The 10,269-nt window shown below is 43.5% G+C and overlaps 1 protein-coding gene across 3 annotated transcripts in view; it reads right to left on the bottom strand.

Annotated features, from left to right (window-relative positions):
- Positions 1 to 3,516: 3,516 nt before the first annotated feature.
- The window catches only part of LOC109306561 (phosphatidylinositol 3,4,5-trisphosphate 3-phosphatase TPTE2-like), a 43,245-nt gene continuing 36,492 nt past the window's right edge, over positions 3,517 to 10,269 (bottom strand). For 2 of the 3 annotated variants that reach the window (XM_019530006.1, XM_019530007.1), the window contains exons 16-19: positions 5,792 to 5,889; positions 5,272 to 5,367; positions 4,347 to 4,417; positions 3,517 to 3,763 (exon numbers count right to left, since the gene is read on the bottom strand). In XM_019530006.1, the coding sequence (XP_019385551.1) occupies positions 3,661 to 3,763; positions 4,347 to 4,417; positions 5,272 to 5,367; positions 5,792 to 5,889 (368 nt within the window). In that variant the 3' untranslated portion in view covers positions 3,517 to 3,660. The remainder of the gene's footprint in view (positions 3,764 to 4,346; positions 4,418 to 5,271; positions 5,368 to 5,791; positions 5,890 to 10,269) is intronic. The other variant, XM_019530008.1, reaches the window with a different exon arrangement.

The raw sequence follows: 10,269 nt of genomic DNA, 5'->3' as shown, positions 1-10,269 counted from the left end.
TGTTTTGGTCACTTTACTAGCCGCAGCATCGCATTGGAGGCTCATGTTCATCTTGTGGTCAATGATGACCCCCAAGTCTTTCTTCTGTAGTGCTATCCAACGTAGCACTGCTGAGCCTATAAGGATGCTGCATCCTTATAGGCTTATTTCTTTCACAAGTGTACCAAAATCTTTTGTAGATACTGTACTAGAGTCTCAAAGAATGCAAGTTTTGATACCTCTTCAAAAAAAAGTGGGGTAAATGAAGTTGGCAAGTGACACTTGTTTAGGAGTTAAAAATTGAAATGCTGCTGCATAATGGGATATACTTCTAAATGAAAATTTAAGAGTTTAACTGCTAGAAGAGTAGGTAAGAATTATTCCAACAACTTAAACTGATCTCTTTTTAGGAGGGACAGAGTGAAAGACAAGTAGGACTCATTATAAAGGAAAAAGCAAGCTGAAAAAAAACCCAAAAAACCCCCCCAAAACTAGTATTTGTACATAGCTACTTTAAGCTATACCTATGATCAAGTCTGTGGGCATCTAAACAGGAAAGCCTACAAGTGTTACTGAATGCTCATTTGTCTAGTGAAATTCAAGTGTTTTATGAAGTCAATAGAATCTCTGAACAGTCGCACAAAAGCCTAATTAAGTGACCACATATTCAATGACTGTTAGTAGGAGACTTACTCTTTTCCTGTTATTCCAAAGAGGTATAATTCATGGAGTAGCCAGGCTCTAACTCTTAAAAAAAGTTTAAAAAAAAAAAAAAGAAAGACACCAAACATATGCACAAAACACCCCAAACAAACATGCATTAAAAATGCTTGCAAACTAATTGCACAATCTTTAAATTAAGTGACCCAAGAACCCAAATTTTAGCAAGGCAGTTGATTCCCTTTACTACTGACAAGAGGTTCCTTTTAGTGGCCATTACATTTCAAGTTGTAAAATATGGACTCCAGTAGTAGGGAAGCTTTCCTTTTAGAGTAGAGAGCAGTATGGTAAAGATTAAATGAACACAACTACTTTCTATACTATGCCTTTGAATTTTGACTCTGATACTAAAAGGCAGCAGTTTAGACTTTAGGTGTACTCTAGGTGACTTCTTTGGGGGAGTGATTTTAAGGGGATGGAAGTCTCGCAAGCATCCACAAGTCTGGGTAGCTGTAGAGTTTATAAAAAGAGATCCAAGACCACAGCTTATGCAAGTTTACATACATACTTTAACTGGGGGTGGGGGGGGAATTACAGGGCAGAAGTTCATTGCTTTAAGATCTGAGAAGAAAAAAAGGAGCATGGGAGAGGCTATGTATAGAACTTACTCTTATGGGGAACTAGGATCAGCAGAAGAACAAAAATTAAAAGTTCTTACCTACTCTGGTTCTGAGGACCACTTTTCTGGCAGTCTTGTTGACAAGTGGAAGATTGTCTTGTAAGAGTTCACGCTAGAGTTGTTATCCCATTATGAAAATAAGTGCCTTCCAAAAATTGAAACCACCTTCATTTCTGTACTTAAAAAGGGAGGCCAATTTAAAAAGACTGCAGTCATATTACCCCCAGGTCCCTTTCATTCATGGTGCTAGTCAGTTTGGGGGGGGGGGGGGATAAAGACAACTCAGATTTTCTCATTTATGCTCTGCCTCTTAAAGTCATGTCTCACCTTCCCCCCCCCGCAACCGACTAGCACCATAAAATGAAAGGGACCTGGGGGTAATAATAGAACTATAGTATGAATGAGGCAGCAGTGTGAGGTTGTAGCCAGTAGGGCAAAAACTTTGGCATGCATCAATTTGATGCATCTCCAGAGCCAGAGGAGGAGATTCTTCTGCTTTACCAGCTGTGGTCTCCCTAGTGAGAGTACTGCATCCAGTTCTGGGCACTACACTTCAACAAGGACATGGACAAGCGTGAGAGTCCAAAGAGAGCTACCCATATAAAAAAAATAAAATAAAAAAATTTGGAGTCTTGTATACAAGGAAAGGCCGAGAAACCTAGGACTCTTCAGCCTAAAGAAAAGAAGACCAAGAGGGGACTTGGTAGCAGCCTACTACTACAGTAGGGGAGTACATCAAGGGCTCAGTGAGCAACTGTTCACCAGGGCACCTGAGGGGCAAGTTAGGAGTAGTGGCCACAGAAGATGACTTATTCAGGTTCAACGTTAAGACAGACTTCTTCAGTCAGGGTGTCCAGACTGGAATAAGCTCCCTCAAGGGAGGTGGTACAATGACCTACTCTGGAAATCCTCAAGAGGAGACTAGACAGTTACCTTGATGGGGGCATCTGACCCACAGTTATCTTTCCTGCTTGGTGCAGGGGGCTGGACCTGATGATCTTCAAGGTCCCTTCCTGCCTTACAGTCTATGAATCTCTTTTCCTCCCCCACTTTTTTCTTTACTGAATTTTCCACCTTCTTTCCCTCTAGTATTAAAGGCATGGGTAGCCCATGTTAAGTTTGCCCAGTTCTGCCCCCCAGAACTACACCAGCCACTGCCTTGCGAGACAGTACCAAGTGCAAGTAGCACTGCAAGAGGTTCAGAACTAGTGCCAGGGTCTAGTGCTGCAGTGCTATTATGCACCATATGCGCCATCATGGCCAGATTGCATGAAGACTTAAATCAGATTAAGGCTTGACAACTCAGACTGCATGAATGCCCAGGCAGGACAAAGGAAAAAAAACCAAACCAAACCAAAAAAAAAACAAAACAAAAAAAAAAAAAAACACACACACACACACAAAGTGAGAATACTTGAAGTCAAGACAGGCTACAGATAGATTAGAGAGTTAGCCTTTGCACCGTTTCATATTCAGTATCTTCCTGCCAGTCCTCACTGCTGAATGCACAGTATTGGCAAGTGCAAGACTGTTAATTCTTGCTGCCTTACTTCAACTGCTTTGGACATGTCTACATTGTAGAACAATATGTTGAACTGGTACTGGAACTAGTTCTAGCCTCAGCTTTGGCCTTTCAGTTAACAAACATGCACATACATCCACAGGTGGTCATAGGCATTTTTGAACAATGAATACAGCTAAGAGCCAGAAGTCAAAAAGCATTCCTCACCTCAGCCCCCATCAAGTGGTGGTAGAAGGAAAGAACTAAAACATGCTTATTATAGTCAGGGTCTGACACAGCAATAAGAAAGATGTACTCAATGCAAGCAGGGTATAAAGAATGGAAAAAGGAGTCTCCAGATGCATCTATTTGTAAGTTCTTGCCTATTTAAATAGTTCCTTAAATATCAGAAGATACATGCATGTGACTGTAAAACAGATTATGAAAAAGACAAGTTCCTACCTATTTGTAAGGCATGGGGCCAACATCTATGCATGCTGGGTTCTCTCTCTCTTTCTCCAAGCAAGTTTTTTTGTTTGTTTGGTTGGTTGGTTTTTTTTTTAAAAAACAAACAAAGGGAGATCCACTGGACACAGGATAAATATGGATCAATACAAAGTAGCTTAAATATTAAAAAACCCCAAAAACTTCAGGGACTGTCAAAAGCAAGCAGCTGTATAAGATCTATACAAAGAAGTTTTCTTGTTTCAAGGTTTATTTGAGATGTGTCAATATACAAAATGTACCAAGATACAGGTCTCAGAAGATGCCACCTTATTGGAAGAGACTAAAAAACATGACTGAAGGAAACAAAACTCAACCAAGTGCCAACATCTTCCCGCTACGGTTCAACGAAGTTCAACTCCACAGCAAACTCCTCTCTGTAGATCTTCCACACTTTGGCCTTGTGAGGGTTATCCAACTCATTTCTAGGCAGGTAAAGCCTGGAAGACAGAATTTATGAGGGTGAACTCTTCAGTTCTTCCCTCATCCATACTGCATTCAGAAAACAGGCATACAAATATATATGTTGTTATCAGTCCTGTTTCTGCAAGAACACTTGAAGTGGCATTTAAAATCCAGCCTTTAACTGGAACAGCTTTAAACAAAAACACCCCCTCCCTCTCCAGGACTGGTAAAGCAGGGATGTTCAGACAAGCAAACTACATGGTACTGCAAGCATCATTATTTGTACTCCGTAACAGCACAGACAAGATTATTAAAAAAAAAAAAAATCCATGCAGAACACCAGGATGAGAGAAGTCTCACAGGCAAGAGGCATGTTCTGTTCATCTGGACTAGAGTTTTGACAGGAGTATACCAAATTTTCTATTGCTAAACAGCTGCAGCAGTGAAGGAGGCAGCAGCAAAAAAAACAAAACAAAACCAGTTCTCTCACTATAAGCATGAGGCAGCACTATTATTGAAATATACTTCTGTGCTGCATCTGCCCTTGCAAAATGGTCCCTCATGCACCAAAAGACAACAGCATGTACTTCACCACCATAAGCTTTGTTTTAATTGTACCTGTTATTTTCTATAAAGGAAGTGTTAAACCAGAAGAAGAATGGGCAATCATCATAGCCTTTTGGAAGATCCTGGAAGAAACAAGATTACATTTAGGATATTTTCTTGCAGAGTTTTAGTCTTAAAAAGTTATACCAGGACAGTTTCCACTTGTTCAAAGCATGGGGTAGCATAATTTTCTGAGTGGAGCGGTCCTAAATTGTGTTCAGTGAGCAGCAGTCCATCACAGCAGTTCACTAGAAGGGTTGTATCTGAAGTAATTTTTGGGAAACGACTAGAAAAAAAGTCAGTAATCACTAGACTGTCAGTCCCAGCACTGGGACCACACCCAAGTCTTAAACTGCCTCTAGTCCCAGGCCACTGACAAGATCTGGTAGCAGGGACAGCACCCTCTTTAGTCCTCAGCTCCCTGTGACCCTGGCTGAGACCCACTTCCTGGAGCTACCAACAAGGCAGTGCTTACTACAGTTTTCCCAGCCTGCATATTGTGCAACTACTCAGAACATATCCCAACTTAACATGGCATGGTGGTACTTAACAAGTGTTTTATTCAGATCATAGTAAGTGCCCCATTTAACATAGCTCCCGTTTCACTGAGCAAGGTCTATGATGCAATCCAAGAGTTACTTGCAGCATTTCTAGTAGTCAAGAAAGTGGAGGCAAGACTACAAAGTTTCTTTAAGTATGTGTACTCCACTACTTGGGTATGTTATGTTATTGAACAGTCCACCTTCAGAGAAAGTAGAAAAACATGCTCTGGTCTCGATTCAGAAGTAGTTTCTGCAGTTGCACAAGAGCAACCCCAGCTCTGCTCTTTTCAGTGGTAGCTTTTTAGTATCCTGCATTATTTGCTAGAATGTGCACATCTAAAGTTCCTAACGGTCAGACAGCTATAGAAGATTAAAAGCAACCCCTGTATACTTACAGAACGGGATTCAAATCGAATTTTTACGTCACCACTTATGACAGGGCAGCCTTCCAAACCAATTGCTACAAAGTCTCTTTCAGCATCAAAAAATAACTGAAACAAAATAGAAGTAGTCAAGGCATGTTTTCAACTACCAAAACTAGAAGTGCATACAATGCATCAGTTGCACATTCAACTAGGTTATAGCTCATGACAATACCCACTTATTTACACTAACAGCCTGATGAACAAGGCAAAAAAGGGGCAAGAGACAAACAGCTATTGTTCTGATGTTCCTAATCTGGTTAGGAAATTAGTCTGGTTTAAGAAAAATTCACTTAATGGGCTTTATTAGTTTATTGGGAAAGTGTATTCCTCCACACACAGCCTTAAGGGTGAAACTTCTACTGTAAGAGGCATTAGGATACCCAGGAAAAGTTTTATCCCTCATGTGTCTCCCCAAAAAGATTTGGTTTCTTACTTTAAACAGAGTGGAAAATAAAACATGCAATCTAGTAAAGTAGGTCCAAGTTGTTACCCTGCAGTTTTCTTGAATAGTGCACACACACTGGAATACCACTTGCTTTTTCAGAATTATCTGAATTTTGAGATCACTTCCGTTGCCTTTTCCAACCCCTAGAAGGAAGAATGATGCTAGATTTTAGATGCCTAGTAGTCTCTCTCCATACACATTTGTTTTAGGAGTTAAGTGGAACTTCTGGATGCCAGAAAAGAAATAGGATTTACTCCATTAAATGTCTTGCTTAGTAGTTCCAAGATATGCGGCAGGTCTTGAGTATGCATGTTCATTTAATGATGGCACATTTGGGATCAGATTCCAACCATTATTTGCCTGGACTACATTTCCATGTTCACAAGGCACCTGGCAGTCAGCTTGCTGGTGCAAAGGGAACCTGGACTGGGACCCACAGGGACTCATGTAGATGCACCCTATGACCTTTGTTACTGCACCTTCATTTAGTACTTTCGGAAGTACTAGGGATGGCACAAAAATGATGATGCACAGCGCAGTATGGGATATTAGCTGCTACATGGCTGTAACATGCTGTAATGAGGGAGTGCATTGGTACAGCAATATAGCTGCAGCATCACTGTCGTGATCAATAACACTACACTACAGTAGTGTTGCTATGGCACATGTACAGCTTAGTACAATCAACTTACTGTTAGTCCCAGCCTGGTATGGTACCGGAGCTGGCTGAAGATTCTAGTGTGGTCCCAGGACTGGGGTAAGCTGTCAACCAAGCCAAGCCCTGCCGTGCAACTGAGTACACATTCAAGTTTAAAGAGAGATTCATAAAAGTGTTAGGGTTGGAAGAGACCTCAGTAGGTCAGAGTCTGACCCCCTGCCCTAGGCAGGAGAGAGTGCTGGGGTCTGGACAAGCACCCAGCTGGGGTTGCCTCTCTCGAAGACCCCCAAGGTGGGGGAGAGCACCACCTCCCCTCAGAAGCCCATTCCAGAGCCTGGCAACCCTTACTATGAAGAAGTTCTTCCTGATGTCCAACCTAAATCTGCCCTCTGTCAATTTGTGGCCATTCTTTCAAGGGGCGCCCTGGTAAATAAAGCATCTCCACTTCCTTGCTGCCCTCCCCGATGAATTTATAGGCAGCCACAAGATCACCTCTCAGCCTTCTCTTGTGAAGGCTGAAGAGATCTAGGTCCCTCAGTCTCTCCTCACAGGGCCTTGCTTGCAAGCCTCTGACCATATAAAAGTGGCCCTCTTCTGAGCCTTCTCAAGATTCCCTGCATCCCTCCTGAAGTGCAGCGCCCAACACTGGATGCAGTACTCCAGCTGCAGCCTGACCAGTGCTGCATAGAGGGGAAGCAGCATGCCCCTGGACCTGTTCTGCTAATGCATGAAGTGTGTTTAGCCTCACTGATCACTTTGTCACATTGATGACTCATGTTAATCTTGGAGTCAGCTATGACTCCAAGATCCCTTTCTGCTGCTGAGGTCATCCCCAAGCCTGTAAGTGTGTTGGTGGTTCTTTTTGCCCAGGTACAGCACTTTGCACTTGTCTCTGTTAAACTTCATCTTATTTCATTCTGTCCATTTTTCTAACCTGTCCAGATTCACCTGGCTCTATTAACTACCCTCTGGGGTGTTAACCTTGCCCCATAAATTTGGTATCATCTGCAAACTTGGATGAGGGTGTGGAGAGCATCCTGTCCAAGTCACTGATGAAGACACTGAATAGCACCAATCCAAGGACTGAGCCTCAAAGGACCCACTGCCAACATCTTTACAGGTCAACATCGACCTGTCCACCACCACTCTCTGGGTGTGACCCTTAAGCCAATTTGTCACCTACCTGACTGGGTAATCATCCATGTTACAGCCTGTCACTTTGTTTATGAGACTGGAATGAGATACCATATTGAAGGCCTTCTTAAAGTCTAGATAGAGGACATTGACCTCAATTCCTGTGTCTAAGCACTGTGTGACCTGGTCATAAAAAGCAGCAAGGTGAGTCAGGAAGGACCCACGTGCTACGATTTCCTTTCAGCATTATTTCTCCTGCTGGGCTCCCACAAATGTGATCCCGAATGATTTTTTTCCAGAGTTTTCCTGAACAATAAAGGCGAGATGACCTGGCCTAGTTTCCTGGCTCCTCCCTCCCCCTTCTTGAAAATAGCAGCTACATTGCTTTTCCCCTTTTCTAGTCCTCTGGGACTGGACCAGAGCAGCAGGAGTGCTTGAACAGCCATGCTAGCAGCTCTGCTATGATACTGGCCAATTCCTTCAGCACCCTTGGTGGAAATTCATCCAGGCTTGCTGATTTGAATATATTCCCCACCCTGCCTTCACTAAGTCTGCACTAACAGTTGGTGGACTGGTGTCCCTCTTATGTCCACCTATGGTCCAATTGGGGGATGTGTCTTTGTCCATGTCTAGGAATACAGATGCAAACAACTCACTGAAGAGCTCAGCTTTGTCCCCACCCTTCACCAATTGCCCTAGTTTGTCCTGTAGGGGTCTTATGCTACCCTGCACCTTCCTTTTGCTCCCTATACCCAAAGGACTTTTTGTTGTACTTAATTTGTCACCAGCCTAAGTTCTAATCCTCATTTGGCCTTCTCAGCTGATTCCCTGCAAGTGTAAGCCAGGGAGGTATACTCCTCCTTGGTAGCTACCCCATTTTCACAGCCCGTATACCCCTTGCTTTGCCCTTGGCTGAACAGAGAAGTCCAGGAAAGCCCAAGGGGGCTTCTTGGGCCCTTTGCCCCCTTTTATGTGCAATGGTATAGTCTCTTTGTGCCCCCAAGATCACTCCCTTGAGGAACCACCACCCTTCCTGGACCCTCATTTTGCCAGTGCTCTTGAGCTTTAAACACCTCATGAACTAATCTCTTGAGTACACTGAAGTTAGCCTTTCTGAAGTCTAGCACTTCAGCCCTGCTAGTTTGTTTACCCACCCTTCACCAGATAGGTGACCATCGACTGCTAGGATTCACCATCCCCTAGATTACCTTGTACCTCCACATTCCCCGCCAGGTCATCCCCTGTAGCCAGCACCAGGTCCAGCAAGATGTTCCCCCTAGTGGGATCATACACCTTCTGCTTTAGGTGGAAGTCCTGTATGCAGGTTAAGAACCAGCTTGAGTGGTTAGATTTGGCTAACTGATACACCAGCAGATGTCAGGGTAGTTTAGGTCCCCCATGACAACTATCTCCCTCAACCATATGGCCTCCAGGAGCTGTCTGGAGAATTCCAGGTCTGCCACACCAGGAGGATGAGCTAGTCTGTAGTAGACCCCCCATACTACCAAGTCACTGCCCCCCCTGCCCCCCAACTCCCTTGTATCCTGACCCACAGTACCTCAGTTTGACCTTCCTCTGATCTCATCTTGATTATAGAGGATGTATATTGTTCCTCAGAGAGCAACACCCCCTTCCCCCCAGTACAACCCGTAACCCTCAATGCCAACTGCCCAATTGTGAGTAGGGAAGCCTGGTGGGACCGTACCAAGTTACTAGACAGTGTAGAATAACTTTCCATGGCTGGCTGTTCAAGTCATTGATGGCGCCAGTGGTAAATGTCACTACATACAAGACATGATCAACCTGTTAGTCATGTCTTCAAATTGAAGTCTGCCAGAGGCCTAGAGTTCAGAATTAGACCTAGAATTATTCCCAAGTCAGTCCATACACAGCATTAATGCACCTTAATGCATTTACATGCATGTTTGTGGTTTAGCCATCTGTGCCCAAATTTGATAACCTTTTTTGCAAGTATCAAAATTTAGACACAAGTAGCTGTAAAAACACACCATTTAAATAAAACACATAAAGGGCATGCATGTGCCCTTAACCCAATTTAAAAAAGTGCCAAAAAAGAGACAAACCCCATAAAACTGGCACATGTAAATGAACCCAGAGCACACTAGCATAAGCCTCCCAAAGGAGGGTATAAGATTTGACTCAATGGGTGGACTCAGCAGCTAAGTTCTTAAACGCCTGCTGCTTCCATCTTGTACAGAAGCAAATATGAAAGCATCCCTATTCCACTACAGAAGCATCTTTCAGTCAGCTACAAGAATTTATGGTCTCAAGTGTTTATGTTCACTGTTCTCTTGCCCCTTCCTCTGGTACAGGCAACAACAGAAGTGCTTTCTGAAAAAAATCAGGGCAATCAACTAGTAACCTCAGGTGCCTGTACATGAGTGCACAGAGCCTGAAAAACAAGCAGAATAACAGAAAGTTTGGTGGGGCAGCTCATATGACTGGAGCCGCCATGGGTGGGTACAAACTATTCAGCAAGGAAGAGGAGTTGCACTTCACAAGTGCCATATGGATTGCACAGAACTCCAATATGAAGCTTGAGATTAACCTTAAACCTATTGAGGAGTCTCTGGGTTGAGGGGAGAGCAACAAGGGTGAGGTCATGGTGGAGGTCTGCTATAGACCAGTGTAGGAGGAAGCAGTGGATGAGGCTCTCTTCAAAACAGCTAGCAGAAGTTTCCCCGATCACAGGCCCTAGTTCTCATTGGGG

This window comes from Crocodylus porosus, unplaced genomic scaffold (genome assembly GCF_001723895.1).
Source record: "Crocodylus porosus isolate Cpor-Errol unplaced genomic scaffold, CroPor_comp1, whole genome shotgun sequence".
NCBI lineage: Eukaryota > Metazoa > Chordata > Crocodylia > Crocodylidae > Crocodylus > Crocodylus porosus.
This window is presented reverse-complemented; position numbering and strand designations above follow the sequence as displayed.